The sequence below is a fragment of the Tetrao urogallus genome (genome assembly GCF_951394365.1).
Source record: "Tetrao urogallus genome assembly, chromosome: 1".
NCBI classification, from domain to species: Eukaryota; Metazoa; Chordata; class Aves; order Galliformes; family Phasianidae; genus Tetrao; species Tetrao urogallus.
The window spans coordinates 16,680,283-16,695,862 of NC_136813.1; the positions used below are offsets into that span (position 1 = coordinate 16,680,283).

At 42.4% G+C, this 15,580-nt stretch overlaps 1 protein-coding gene across 1 annotated transcript in view; it reads right to left on the reverse strand.

Annotated features, from left to right (window-relative positions):
• The window catches only part of ARHGAP20 (Rho GTPase activating protein 20), a gene marked incomplete at both ends in the record, with an annotated part of 67,142 nt that overhangs the window by 14,546 nt on the left and 37,016 nt on the right, over positions 1-15,580 (reverse strand). Inside the window, 6 exons of the mRNA XM_079549378.1 lie at positions 11-193; positions 2,800-2,866; positions 6,093-6,170; positions 8,885-8,969; positions 10,250-10,291; positions 12,112-12,261. Of these exons, the coding sequence (XP_079405504.1) occupies positions 11-193; positions 2,800-2,866; positions 6,093-6,170; positions 8,885-8,969; positions 10,250-10,291; positions 12,112-12,261 (605 nt within the window). The remainder of the gene's footprint in view (positions 1-10; positions 194-2,799; positions 2,867-6,092; positions 6,171-8,884; positions 8,970-10,249; positions 10,292-12,111; positions 12,262-15,580) is intronic.

Consider the following 15,580-nt stretch of genomic DNA (forward strand, 5'->3'; position numbering starts at 1 on the left):
GACCACGTACCGTGCAGCGGCGAGCTCTCGGCCAGGCGACTTGGCTTCAGCACAAACTGGCACTGCAGCTCCTGGGGCAGCTGCTCTGTCAGGAAGGAGCCCTGCAGCTGCCTGGGGCAGGCACAGTGCTTCGAGCCATGGGGCATCGCATCGCGGATGTGGCTCATCTTGATCCCAAAGGGATATTCGTGTCCTGTGCAAAAAGAAATTCCTGTCATTTGGACTGGACTGTCTGGAGGCTCTCAGAGCTCCCATCTACCTCAGAAGAAAAGCAGATTCTGCATGCTGGCCACACAATTTCTCAGTTACCTGAGAACTGTCATTTTTCTGTGTGTTTACACTGGCATAAATAATACCTGGGCAGATGTGGAGTTACTGCATTCAGTGTAACTAAACAGATGTAAAGGTACCATCGGACCTATTACAGCCACCTCACATAAAAGCCATAAAAACAAGATTTTGAGAGCAGTCATCTGTCACCTGAGCATGCAAAACAAAACAAAACAATTCACTACGAAAGTGATCCTCTCTGCCTGTGCATGGTAATGAAGCCAGGAGAGACACAAATGCACCTACTGCATGAGGCTGAGAGGAAGGAAACACAAATCCCAGGGCTGCTGCAGGTGAGCTGCATTCAACAGCACCTTTTGGAACTGTGCAAAGGCAACTCATTTCTGGAGGAGCTTTCAAAAATACCAGCAAGAAAGACATGTTTCGAACTTGTCTAAACACGTGGCAGCTAAAGTGCATTAAATCTGAAATGCATTAGTTAATTAAATTAGTTATCTTACACTTAAATTTGAGTGCTGATAGTAGAAGTAAACCTATTTGAGACTGTAGATAGGATGAAACTGAAGTGCAGTCAAACTGCTTCAAATGTGCACCTCTGATAACAGTCAGCTTTATCTGATAAACTTTTATGTAAATATCAGGAACAGCATCAGTTGGATGTCAGATTCTTCTTTTACAAAGCTTGTACCTCAAACTTCTAGTGACAGAGTGTCAGTTAGAAAGGTCTTCCTCATTTCTGAATCCTCTGGTTCTGTATTTAAAACTACAACTGTGATTTTATCTGACTGAGCTACACATAATAGCCTAAAAGACAAAGTTCAGTTTCACATTTCAAAGACAAAACATCTTGCAATGTCCATACTCTTTCTACTCTGCCCTGGTAAGACCTCATCTGGAGTACTGCATCCAGTTCTGGGCTCCCCAGTACAAAAAAGACAGGGATCTCTTGGAAAGAGTCCAGCAGAGGGCCACAGAGATGGTGAAGGGCCTGGAGCATCTCTCCTATGGAGAAAGGCTGAGTGAACTGGGTCTGTTCAGCCTTGAGAAAAGAAGACTGAGAGGGGACCTGATCCAGGTCTATAAATATCTGAGGTGTGGGGGGCAGAATGGCGAGGCCGGACTGTTTTCAGTGGTGAGTGGAGACAGGACAAGGGGAAACGGCCGGAAACTGCAGCATAGGAAGTTCCGCACAAATGTGCGCAAGAACTTCTTTGCAGTGAGGTGACGGAGCACTGGAACAGGCTGCCCAGGGAGGTGGTGGAGTCTCCTTCTCTGGAGATGTTCAAGACCTGCCTGGATGCCTACCTGTGCGACCTGCTGTAGGGAACCTGCTTTGGCAGGGGGGTTGGACTCGATGATCTCTGGAGGTCCCTTCCAACCCCTACAATTCTGTGATTCTGTGATAAGGTGTGCAGATTAGATGTTTCATTAATATTAATGCTGCCTGACTACAGCAAAGCATTTGTAGCTAAGGATGCTTTAAGAAGGAATGCTAAGATTAGATTTGCAGGAGGAGAACAGAAATTTCACAATATTTTCTCGATCTAATTGTGTGTGAACTCTGCTGGACTTCTGTGGGGGAAAGGTTCTTAAAGGTTCTTAATAACGGGAGGGATTTGTTCTCAGAACCACAGCCCAAAATCAAATCAGCCCACCTCATCACTTCTCAGCTTTGAGTTGGTTTCTGTTGACAGAACGTTTAGAAAAGCATTGTACGAAGTCAGTAAGAACTGTTTGCTCCTAGTCAGAGGAGAGCAGCCAGTTGAGAATCATCGAATCATTCAGGTTGGAAAAGACCACTAAGATCATCCAGTCCGGCCATCAACCCATCCCCACCATGCCCACTAACCACATCTCTTGAACACCTCCAAGGATGGTGACTGCACCACCTCCTTGGGCAGCCTGTGCCACTGCCTCACCACTCTTCCTGAGTAGAAATTTTCCCCAATATCCAACTTGAACCAACCCAGTGCAACCTGAGGCCATTCCCTCTCATCCTATTGCTAATACAAGTCTGCAGAAACTCAGGTTTGCAAAGGCCCACTGGAATCAGGTGAACTGTGGAAGCACAGAGCATTTCTCAAAACTCTGCTGAGCTGTGCTGAGGAGGAGAGTAGAGTAAACAATGCTATGGGACTGTAGGAGGAAATACAGCAAAGCTGGAGTAGCTCCACGGGAGGAGGTGGCTGGGGGGAGAGTTTGGCTCTGGGAAAGACAGAAGCTTGTGCAGCCAAAAATAGCAAAAGCAGAGCAGGAATAAATGAGGTTTTTCTGTCTCTGTGAATGTGACACAATCAGACATGTTGCTCTTCAAAATTAAGGATCAGCATCTATTTGCCTAAATAGGCAAACTTGGTAACAGGGAAATAAGAGGAAGAAAGGGGAAAAAAACAACAACAACAAAACAGAAGAGGGAACTGCACATCAGTAATCTCTGCATTTCTTGCTTCCTTCAGCACTAAAGACAACGAGTGAACACTGAAAAATAAAATGATGTCATCGACATACCAATAAGAGGGTACGGAGCGTCTTCTCTTCCTGAAATCACCCACAGCTTGTAGTCTTTTTCAGATCCCTTTGGAAGCAAAATCAAGAATAAGTTTGCCAGCTATTATGAAAAAGTTTGTGTCAAATTTCTCACAATATAACAATAACCAGCAGCTTGCCACTGGCATCAGTGGAACCCAGTTTACTTCCACAGTGCCCAAATTTGACACCATAAAAGTTTCTGAATTCTCTGCCACAGGGAGTGCAGCCCCCTTGCCTGCAGCCATCCCAGCTGGTGCCAGGGGTGGGTCCCAAGGGACTCATGGCACACAGCACAGCCCCAGGCAGCCTCGTTTGCTGTGCAGCTACTGGGGGTTTAAAGGCTTGGGAGCATTGGATGCTGCTTTAAGACTGTGGAACCCTCCTTCATAATTCACAGAGGAGAGGATAAATTTACATCAAAGGAGACAATTTCCAGAGGATTGGAGAATGTGAGCAACTTTAGGCAAAGCCTGTAAAACTGCTGATTTGAAAGCACATTCTAAATATTGCCCTCAGCATAAATATACAAGTCAATGTTACAGCTTACTTGAAGGAGGAGAATAGCACATTATTTCAGATATGAAAGTGAAGCAACAGAGACAGAAAGAATGACATTTAATACAAAGCACTTTCAGAAGGAAGGGCAACAGTGAAGTGGATAAATACCGTATGAAATGTGAACTATTGCACCTTAAATGCCTTTTCAGTGAGGATAATTAAAGTCTAAAAATTCTCTTTTGGCTACCCCAAAGCAGCATTAAGCTTAACAATTAAATCCTACCTCCTTGTAAACAGATTTGCCCACTGTCAGGTAGTGTCTGGACCTTTATGCAGTGTCCCCAGAGCTCCTGAGACTCTCCTGCTTGCTGCACACACCCGCTGTAGTGCCAATACACCCCATAAAGACCATGCAGTTTGCTTGTTGACTGACAGAGCTCTCTGGGCCATATTAGCACTGCTGTTAAGTCAGCTAGCAGGAGGCAGAAGGAAAATAAATAGGCTTTGGAGACATCTCTGGTGCCTCAGGGCAAGCTGCCAGCAGCAAATAAATACAGCTGAGGAGCACAAGAAAAGTATTTAGTTTTCCTTTTAAATATATAAATATATATATATATAAATATATATATATATATATATATATATATATATATATGAATGGGTTAGTTACTGGGGAGAGGGGGCAGGCAAGGGGAAGAGCAAGGCAGGGTTCATCTCCCGATTGCAAATGTTGTCCTTTATGGGCTTTATGAGGCCATTTGTCACTGGAACTCTGGTTGTCCCAGAAAAAGCAGCAAGTGTACCCATAGAGCTGGGGAGCCCAAGGCCCTTCTTTCTGCTCCCCATGAGCATCTGAGAAAAAGGCTCAATGTCATTTTGTGAGAACTAGTTGTTGTTTTATCAGAGAAACCAGAGGGAAAAACCCCAATGCATGAAAATAGAGTGAGCTCAGCCAAAGTAACATGAACTACAAACATGGGAAATGTAGTTTTTATAATTGCTATTGAAAAGTCACAGAGCTCCTTTCAAGTGGTTCTCCCTGGACACAAAAAGCCCCTCGAGATGGTGCATAAGGGAAAGCTCCCTCGCAGTCAGATCAGTCCTTTGGAGGAGCTGGGTGATATATAGACTGCAGCTTAATTTATTTAGCTCATCTGATTTTATTGCTAATCTGATGATCTGCCACTAATGAAAAAGGCTTTATGCTATGCAGATGCAGTGCAAAGATGCAGTATATTACTCTGAGCAAATGATTCCGTGGGCAAGATTGTACGTCTTGCAGAAGGCTTTCTTTTTTTTTCCACTTGAAATAAAAATGTAAAGAGGAAGAATGGCCTGATGCTGCTACATACAAAAGAACACAGAGCTGCAACAAAGCTAGCTCCTCCTCCCATGCACCCCAAACACAACATTCTTTTTTGGCAACACCACCTTCCTGATTTTTCTGTAAAAGAAATGAGGAAGTACAAGTGACATCCATGAAATGGGTAAAAACGAAATGTACTGCATTACAGAATTGCAGCTGTAATGTAATGTGGTATTGATTTCTGGCATAGACGGGGCAGACAGAGGGCTTGATTTTAGCTCACATCATATCCTCTTCACTTCTATGAATTAGAGCTACCTTCACTGAACAGAGAGCAGGACTGTGAGCTTGGGCCACAGCCCCAGACCTGGTGTAGGTGGGATACAGCAGCTGTAACAGCAAAAAATGCTGCGCCCAGGAACAACCATACCAGCAACGTAGTCCTCTAGACACACTAAAAGCCTGTGCAAATTAGGGATAACCAATGCTAGGGAAAGCATATTCTGGAGTTACTCTAATTTGGGCTAGGGGTCTCAGGAAGCACAAGAATGGCATGTGGTCATGTTTGACTTCTTATGCAGGGCTGCAGTAAGGAAAGCCTTGTCAGACTCCTTGCATTTAGAACAACAAAGACACCAAGACCAACACGTTGAAAAACATCTTGTTACCCAAACAGCCAACTGTAGGCCATTAAAAACCTGTCATCCAGGAGCTCCCATAACCATCAGCATTGATCAGACACATAATGAAAAGATGGGATAAAAGGCTAAGGGAGTTGGAACTCTTACGCACGGCAATGACTCCTGTCACCATCTGAGGGACTTCCTTTTCTGGTTTCAGGGAAAGGAAGTTCATTCAGGATCCACCGGGAATTGCTACATGCACTCAGTGCACTATTTTGAGGTATCTTAGGTAGTTTCAGACCAGTGCTTCAATTGGGTGCATTCAGATTCTGTGCAATCACTTGGCTACTCTCATACCTCACGTGACACCAAAGATCTGTGGGTATTTACAGGGTCTGATCTGGACATTTGAGAGCAGTGCTTGTGCCTGTAATCTGGGGACACAGCTGATCATGCTTTTCTGCATATTTTGAAACTGACAGACAAACAGCTAAGCAGATTTCCTGCTCACACTGAAGTACACAAAAGGAGTGCAACAAACTCATTTTTTTTTGTGTCAAGATGTCTCCTCTTATGCATCAGAAAAATGGATTTAAAAGCAACTTCAAACATGACTGATTCATTACAGGGATGGGATTTTAAGGCATTTGATGATCTCTGGAGGTTTTAAGGCATTTGATGATCTCTGGAGGTCTATATATTAACAAAGTATTGCTTCATTCCAACAACACTGAATTGCTAATGATAAAGGTTTTAATTTACGTTCATAGCCTAAATCTTGGAAAAGGTAGAAGAGAAGATTTGATTATTAAAAGCGACTCATTAAGACCAGTGCAAGTACTTACAGAAATTCCCAGCTGCTGCAGGGCCATGAGAATGACATCATTGGCTGTATCAACATTGGTTACATTTAGGGTTTTTGACTGTGAACAGGGAAAAAGGAGACAGGCAAAATGGCATTAAAAATTGGATTTGCACAGAGTATCTGAAGTCAAATAACTGCATAATTCATTGCAGAAACAAAAGGGAGTTAAAATTTTGCTGAATAAGTAAGTTATACTGCAGAGAAAGACCCAGCTGCCCGAGACAGAGGCCTGACTCCTCTGCCTTGTCACACACTGCCTGTATTCGCTCCCTGCTTCCCTGAGAGCTCCATCAGAAGGGCACAGTGCCATGATTCCTGGGGACAAGATGCATGCATGTCCTCTTTGAAAAGAAAAGAAACATTTCAGTGAGTTTTTTCACTGAAAAAAAAGATGGCTTCATACCAATTGTAAATCACTTCCTTCCCTTTCTATTAAAGAACTCCTGGTAAGAGAGCACTGCACATAGGCTGTTCTCTATATTCTTTGCCACTTTCTATATAGTCTTCTCAAAGCTACATTTGGCTTAACACCAGAAACACTTCCTCTTGGGAATGCGTCCTCCAGTTAAAATTACAGCCCCTGCAGCACCCTCCTGCCTCTGCACAGTAGCAGTACAGAAGAACACGGTGGGCACAAAGGCCTGCTTTCTGCATAGCAACAGCAAGACTCAGCACCTGCTGCCTGGTACCAGGCTTCCCCAGCATCATGGGATGCTGCTCTGCACCATCACGCTGCACGTCACACATTTCAAGCACACCAGGATTAGCAACTCCATTCCTAGCCCCGCTGCGATGCACAGCACCACTGCTATCACCTTGCATGGGGGAAAAGAGGAGGAGAGAGCATGTCCAGAGCGCCTTTTGCCAAACCTCCAAGACATATCCAATGGCCCAAAGAAAGGAGGGGGGCAGAGACAGGATGCCAATGCTCCTGCCAGATCCAGGACAGTTTGCTGTAGCCTGCCGCTCTGCGCAGCACATCAGTTTTATACTGGCCATGTGATGTTTAGGTGAAACAGCCGCCTGACATTCTGCATTTAGACAAGATCTGAGCTGTACAGTGTGTAAGTCCCTGATGGTAACAAGCTGCCATGGCAATCAAATGAAAGTAGTGAGAGTATTCTACATCTTGCTTGAGGACATATCTGAACGCTCATACCATAAAAAATTTAACATTTGCCCAAAGCACTGACATCTGGCTCTCAGCAGTAGGTCAGCACATTTGCATAAATTTTGCTCTGGGCTAGAATACAATAAAACGGTTTTTGCCTTGTGTTTACCCTTCCCTACCCTCCAAAAATGAAATATTTCTCGGGCATCCCCAGCTGCTGTAGTACAGGCAGCAGAGTGCCATAAGACCTATTTGTATCACAAAGTTTCCATGTGCTCCTCCACAGCTTTATTACTGGTAATAGCTAGGCTGCAGCGTGTCATTTCTAGGACTGCCAGGATCAAGAAACTGTATTTGGCACATGAGATAACTATAGCAAAAGAGAAAAGACATACAAAATCCCCCCAAACAACCCTGGTACAAGAGTGCAACATCTGGGTGCAGGTGTGCTTTATAGACGTTTACACCTGAGCACACCTTGATCTGCAGTCCTTCATTTGAACTACCACAATTATTAATTTATTAACATTTCTTTTAGCAACCCAGCAATTCTATTACAACTCACCTTAACAATGATTTTTTTAAAAAGAATTCTTTATGCTTCTGTCAATGCAAGTACAGAATTCAGTGATGGGCACAGACGTCCAACAAAGTCTAACTGCAGTGAAAACTTCCCACATCCTTGAAAATGGTCTTTATGCTTCTGAGCATAAAAAGCATGTCTTAAAAGTACCATTAGAAGGAAAGGACAAATGAATAAGAGAAAGAATTGAGGGATTATCACTGAATGCCAGTGTATCCCTGGGGAACTGCCTACCTACAAGAACTTTGTTTAAATTGGTTAAAAATGGCTTTTAGAAGATGTAAATCACCCTGTGGACAATCTTTCTCTACCAACTTCCTTTGTGCCCACAATATACCAACACCCCCAAGCTGATGCAAACCACATTGAAGGTAATTTCAGAGTGTTCGTATACACAGCTTTACAGATTTATGATCATTATAAACAATAAAACACGTTGCAACTTTTGAATTGAATGAAGGCAGCTGTGAGTTTAAATCAGCTTTAAAAGCAAAAAAAGGAACACAGTACATTTCTTAAGATGTTTATGCATAAGTTGTTTTAGATGTGTTTTTTGGGGAGGGTTTAAACTCTATAGTCTTTAGCTTGTGTGTTGGATCCAGTATTTATAATCATAGAATCATTAAGGTTGGAAAAGACCACTAAGATCATGCAATCCAACCATCAGCTCATTCCTACTAGGCCCACATCCCTCAGTGCCACATCTCCACATTTCTTGAACACCTCCAAGGACAGTGACCGCATCACCTCCTTGGGCAGCCTGTGCCACTGCCTCACTACTCTTCCTGAGTAGAATTTTTTCCTAATGTCTAACCCGAACCTCTTCTGGCACAAACAGGCCATTCCTCTCATCCTATTGCTGTTACCTTGGAGAAGAGGCCAGCCCATTTCTTACTAAAAAAACTGTCTTTAAAAAGGAACTCACTTCGTAAAGACGGGAAGCACACACTTCAGGGCTGCATATGCTAAGTCTTCTAGAGGGGACTAGATCCTTAAAGGAGGCTGTAACCCAAAAGAACCTGACATGCACAAGATATAAAGATGATGTGAATTTATACCCCTAGATTAGAGCACTTACATATGCACAGGTTCCAACATCCTTTGCAATTATCTTCAGAGGAATACTTTTAGGATAGTCTTTTTCTTTCTCTTCCCTTATTCGACTGCCAAAACAAATGCAAAACAAGTGAATTTTTAACATAGTAAGCATAAAGACCAACATTCAAATAGCAAGCAGAAACTGAGAAGGAAGCAGATCATTTTCAGATCTACTGCAATAGAAAGACCTCAGAGGAAATGGAAGCTTCCAGCACAGTCTGAAGGGATACTGCCCATGGTACCTATTAATGTCTTGTTGTGTCCAAGTTCCTACATTGCAGAAATCAGTGTAAACAGCAGAAGAACCAGATTTAAAATCAACATGCAGAGTTCCCTGCAGTTTTCATTTTAAAGAGACCATCAACATGACATCACTCTGCTTTAGAATCACAGAATCACAGAATTGTTTGAGTGGGAAGGGACTCTTAAAGGCCTCCTAGTCCAACTCCCCCACAATGAACAATCAGGTTGTGGCATAATTCAGTGATTGTGATAATTTGAGACCATGACAACTACTTATGAAGGATGTTAATTCCTGAGAAGAATCGTTGCACAGGAGTGTCTATACAACTAGGCCTAACTATGAAGAATGGGCTGCAGCAAAGTCAAGACAGTTTTAAACAGAAATTGAGATAAAACTACTAATCACTGTATTGTCTTAGGCTGTACTATCAGCATCTGCTGAAATCATTTCCAGTTCATTGTCCTGAACAGTGAAAAGGACTGAACAGGAGAAGAGTGAATTAGAAATCACCCCCAGCAGGAGTGATTTGAACAGCCCTATGAACTGTAAAGAATGAAATAAAGACAGAAAATTTAGCTGTGGAGAAACCAAAATCACTTCTGGTAGTATTCTGCTCAAAACATTGACTGAAATCAGAGCTTTGTTTACCCAGAGTCCTGTGTATAACCTCTGGCTGAGGGAACATTTCATACAACCGAAGTTAGCCCCACTGCTCTCCACTGCCATGAGCAGCAGATAGGTTAGAACAGAAGTTCCTGAGCAGGGCTTGGTTAGATGCCATCAATGTCGAAAGAGCCAAGTCTCAACTAGAGTGAAGGTGGCAGTGTATACTTCAACAGCAAAGGAAAGGAAACACATTACAAATAGCTTCAGTTTTCTGTTGGGCCATGGTCAGAAACAAGGAAAAGAGTTTTCCTCCTTGACTAGTTACTGGTGCACAGAGGGCACATGCAGCTCTCAGCAGGGAGAAGGTGTGGAATGACTTTTTTCTTTCTTTGAAAGAGCTACTATAATTATGGCATTTGTAGCACCGCTTAGGAATCACTGGTCTAGATGACTGGGACTTTTTCCAGTGCCTTCAAAGACTCTATAATAAAGTACCTTTGCAAAAAGGAGAGCCATGTTTCCTTCTGTTCTGCAGACCTGCAAGAATTATAGAAAAAGAGAGACAAATCAGCTGTCATTCTAATAGCAAAAGAGCCCCTGAACAAATCACAGTGAAACGCACTGCTTCTTGATTGCAAATGCCATAAATATATACAAAAAATAAAAGAGTTTTTGAAATTTCAATGAAAAAGCTGTTTCCCTAAAAAAATCAACAGGAGAGCCTGCCAGGGAGATCAAAAGCCCCAGCTGTTATCTTGATCACAGGAATCAAAGCTTTACTGTGAATTCAGTAAGGAACTGATGTCCAAAGAGAAGAGTACTCTGCTTAAAAATGAAAGCTTAATTTAAAAGCATAAAGGTATTTCCTCAGGTACATAGGCTTCCTTCTATTTCCACTGTTTATTTATCTTCTTATTTACTACTTGGCTTACCACCAAGTTACAAAGTACACATAAACCATTTCACTTAGAAATGCTTTGGACTTTTTAACATCCGTCTTGCTTCGACACTTTCAAGGATAAAAAACTACCCAGGTAAATGTAGCTAATAATAGGACAGCACAAGAAATTTAACCTAATTGTGTGCCAACTTCCTTCATCTACATCCTGCCCCAGATGGAGTAGCTGCTATTCCCTCTGCTACTTATGCAAATCAGGTTCTTCACATTTTCAGAGGAGGCATTTAGGGAACTACAAATCTACTGAATGATGCTGCTTCAGGGGCAGGCACTTCACAAACACTGTAACTGTGATTCTGCTTTGGCTGCTTCAGTTCTGTAGGATATGCTATCTATGGGCTCACACATGGTGTTTTATATTTTCTATGTGCTTCCAGTCATAAAACAATTTCCCTTCTATAGATCTCTGATTCTGGATTGGTGCTATTGCTTTCATTCTCTCCTACTTTCTAATAGCTATAAAGGATCCTATAGCATCTCCAGATCAAAGCTCATGTTTATTGGCAGGAGTTCAATTCAAAATCAATAGAAAATTTAAGTTTTGTTTCAGGATTATTAAACAAATAAACAAAAAGTCACAAACAGAACAAACATCTCAACAAAGAACAGTTTGTGCACAGTACTCTGGATAAGGACAATGTGATGTAAAATCAAGCCACGTTGCTTTTTGCTCTGATGGTAAAGAGGAAAATGCATTTTTCAAGACACAACCACTATCTGGAATTTAAGGGTGACACTGCACTCCCTCGCACACAGTGATGACAGCCCTCTCACTGAGAGTGAAATTAGCCTAATCACTGACATTACCTCTATAGCCCTTATGTGTCCTACAGCCAATGCTGCAAAGATGGACCAAAATCTTTCAGTGATTCTGCTTCAGGAGGAATTTTAACATTTTCTTTGGCATAATTTTATGAAAAAGAGAAATAGGAAAAAAAAGTCACTACTTTGCCCTATGTCTCCTGTTACTTCCAGTACAAGCACTTCTGCCTGAAATTGTCCTACAAGGATCTCTTGGATTCTATCATTAGCTTGGTTGTTTACTATTTCTAATTCATTTTATCAATTAACTGAAGTATGTACCAATTATAGAAAAAAAACAAAAACAACAAAAAGAGACTTCCAACCGAGCAAGTCTGCAGCACAGACAGTGCTCTGCCAAATCACATGCTCTCTCAGATTTTTTAAGTGATAAGAGAGCACCGCTGCTACATTTGCAGAGACTGAAGATGGGGCACGGAGGGTGACTTGCTCACAGCAGTAGAGGGAACTACTTTTAGAATCGATTAATTCTTCCCTCCTATATTCACTGGTGCTGAAATGACTCTATGGCTGTCTCAGCCTCTCAGCCTAAACACATTTCAGTAACTTGCTAAATAAAACATGCCTCGTTTCTTACCTGAAATTTGCCACACAGTTTGTGGTGGGCCAGCCCAAAACAAAGGACCTATCTGGGTCGGTGCTGCCTTCACAGACTTCTTCCGTGCAAAATGCTGTCCACATCTCACAGAGACGTGCTTGGCACTTCAGTTTGAAATGAGAGTGAGACCTGATGGCAGAAATTCACACGTTTGTCACACACAGGAATACATAACAAGACAGGTTAAATAACTCAGAATTTCCTCTTCCTTTGAGCACATTTGAAAAGAATTGATGGAAAGAGCACTTCTGCTTTAGTTAAAGAAATCAATGTTTTGTTTGCATTGCATGTGAAAATAGAGCAATTTCTGATCTAAGTGAGATCAACAGAATTGATATGTGAGATAAACAGGTCCCTTGGCATCTTGCTTTCTGTGACAAAACTGCCCGTGTCTGGAGCTCACTTCCAAATTTCACCATCAGGCAAAATCACTCTTGGACTTCAGCAACTTCAGCACTGCTGAGGTGTTAACAGTATAGTATGATTGCTTAGCTCCACGGCCAACAACTGTGCTGACTGTGAATAGCAATAACTCGATCAGACTGAAAAAGCTACTCCTCAGGAAAGACACAACAGCCTGGGTCATGTCAGACCTCCACAGACTAGCTGCAGGACTTTACAGCATCACAGAATGGCTAAGGATAGAAAGGACCTCTGAAGGTCATCTGGTTCAAGTGCTTCCTCATGTCTACAGGAAACCTCCTGATTCGAGTTTGTGCCCATTGCCACTTGCCTTGGCACTGGGCACCACTGAGCAGGGCCTGCCTCTGAGCTCTTTGCACCCTACCTCCAGACATTTATGGACACTGATGAGATCCCCCTGAGCCTCCTCTCCTCCAGGATGAACAGACCCAGCTCTTTCAGCTTCTCCTCACAGCAGAGGTGCTCCAGTCCTTTCATTATCTTGACGGCCCTTCATTTGACTCACTCCAGCATGTCCATGTGTCTCTGTTATTGGAGGGCCCAGAACTGGACTCAGCAATTCAGATGTGACTTGACCAGAGCTGAGGAGAGGGGAAGGATCACCTCCTTTGATCTGATGACAATGCTTTGCAAAATGCAGCTAGGAATACTGTTTGCCTTCTTAGAGGCAGAGGCATATTGCTGACTTGTGTTCAGGAGCATTGTTGACTCATGTTTGTATGTCCATCAGGACCCCCAGGTCCATCTTTGCAAAGTTCTTCTCCTTTAAGAACACCCACTGTGTTCTCAAAATATCTACTTATTTACAAAAAAGGTATTTTACATGATTTTTTAAACTTTTGAAATTTAATTTACATTAAAACCATGAGCTTGCTGTACTAGCAGGGAAAGGCTGAAGAATAAATGGCACTTCCCTGAAGGCCCTTCTAATCCGAGGATTGCAAACAAGAGCATGTCAGCTCATCGCACTGCTGCAAATATGGATGGGGACAGCACCAGGCAGCATGCCGATTAGTGCTTTATAAATAAATATGCCAGGTAAGCAGTTTCTTAGGGCTCTGGTACACAGAGACTACCTTCTCTGAGATTAGTCTCGTTTACAAGGTATTTGATTTAGGACAGACTGAACTAATACGGTCTGAAGCATGAAAGCACTTGGAGTCTGCAGCTCTAAGGAGGATTGCGATGAACTTGCAGTACTTCAGTTGGTCCAGCTGACATTGTGCTAACAGGTATCTCTGGACAGAGCACTGCTGATAGCCCTGCCACATTCACAGTGCTGGGAAAGAAAAGACCTCCAGTCCGTACCACAACAAAAAGATGCACTTGAATGAGAACACTGTAAAATACTGTAAAATACCATCTCAAGCCCATGCATTTTTTAAACCATACCATAGGGTTTCCTGCCAGCTGAACATTTCAGTTCTCTTTAAGCTATCACACTTTGTTACCCTGTCCAAAAGAAGCTTAGAATATTTCAATACGCTCATTATCGAGCCAATTGTGATCTAGCAGATAAGATGAATACAGAAAGGACTGTAGCAGACTGTCCACAGAATGAACTGTATAAATGGAGACTTACAGCCAAATACAGACATAAATTGTAATGTAAATCTTAATAAATGGGTGATTGGCCTGACAGCACCATTAAGACTGGGGTTATGCTGGGGATAAGTCTGCTGAGCTTCCCTTTCTCCTCAATACCTTTTCCCCAGTATTCAGTACAGTAAACTCTCTACAGGCTGCTTCACTTCTTAACATTTACAGTTCATAAAGCCAGGCCCCTGCAGTGCCAGCAGCAGGTGTTGGCAGGGTGAAGCACAGATCTGCTCTCCCTGTCGTTCCTGATGTATATCCTTACCCTATTTGCCATGCCTAGTCACAGCTCTCAGCTATCATCAGTATTCAAGTGGCCTGGTTTCTAGAGGCGCTGAAAGGGGAGCCTCCATTAACATCTAAAGGGCCCGAGGTATAATTTTATCCCTATCTGCCACAATCTTTCTCCAGTCCGTGAGTTCTCAGTGCTGCTGAAAGGTGAGTCGTCTATTTAAGTGCCAAGGCATTACATCTAGAAGTGAATTTATCATTACTGACTAAGGAAGAAGCATGGCTGAACATTGGAAAAATGGAAGGAAGGAGTATCTCCTTTTTTTTTTTTTAAAAAAAAAAAGATGATTTTTATCCAAGATCATTTTTTTAAAGCAGTCTTGAAAAGATCAGGCAGATCCAATTTGCACTGAAATCACAGAAAATTCATGCTCATCAGTGGTGGAGGTACTGATGTACCCCAAGTTGTCTTACCTCTGCAGGGCAAACTCAGATCCTTTGGCTTTCTGTAAGTGGCAATTGGATACCTTGAGGCTGTTAACAGATGGAAGATTAACTTCTCACTAGATTTGCTAATCCTCTTAATAGGACCTTCTGACAAAAGCATTAATGGAACTAGTGGGCAATCACTACCGTAATTCCACATATTTACTCAACCATTAATCTCTATGTAAGCAAGTTTGGAAAGTAACCCTAAAATGAACATGTATATGTGTGTGTATGTGTTAGAGAGAAGAAAGAGGAGGCCATTTCCTTCCCTTACAAAAGCTTATGTGAGAAACCTTGATCGGTGAACTGAAACACCCTTGAAATATTTACTCTGCCCAATTAAAACACACAGTCTCTGGAAGAAATCTAATTAGTAAATGGAAAACAGCATACAATTCTGCACCCTTAGTATTGGGTTAGTGAAAAAAAAACAACCAACCAACCAACCAACCAATTAATGTATGGCAATCCTCACATGAAGGCATTAAATGAAAGGACAGGAGACAGACAAGCACAGAGTATTAGTCTTATTTTTCATAAGCTGAGTTAATGGATGAACTGAAAAGATAACAATCTGCATTTCAAAAACGATTAGGAAGTATCAGAAAATGGACCGATAGGTACCTTGTTCAAAGTCACACCAGATCAGCTGTGGAGAGGACTCACCTCCCCACATTTCCATGGGAGCAATGCCAATTCATCCCTTTCA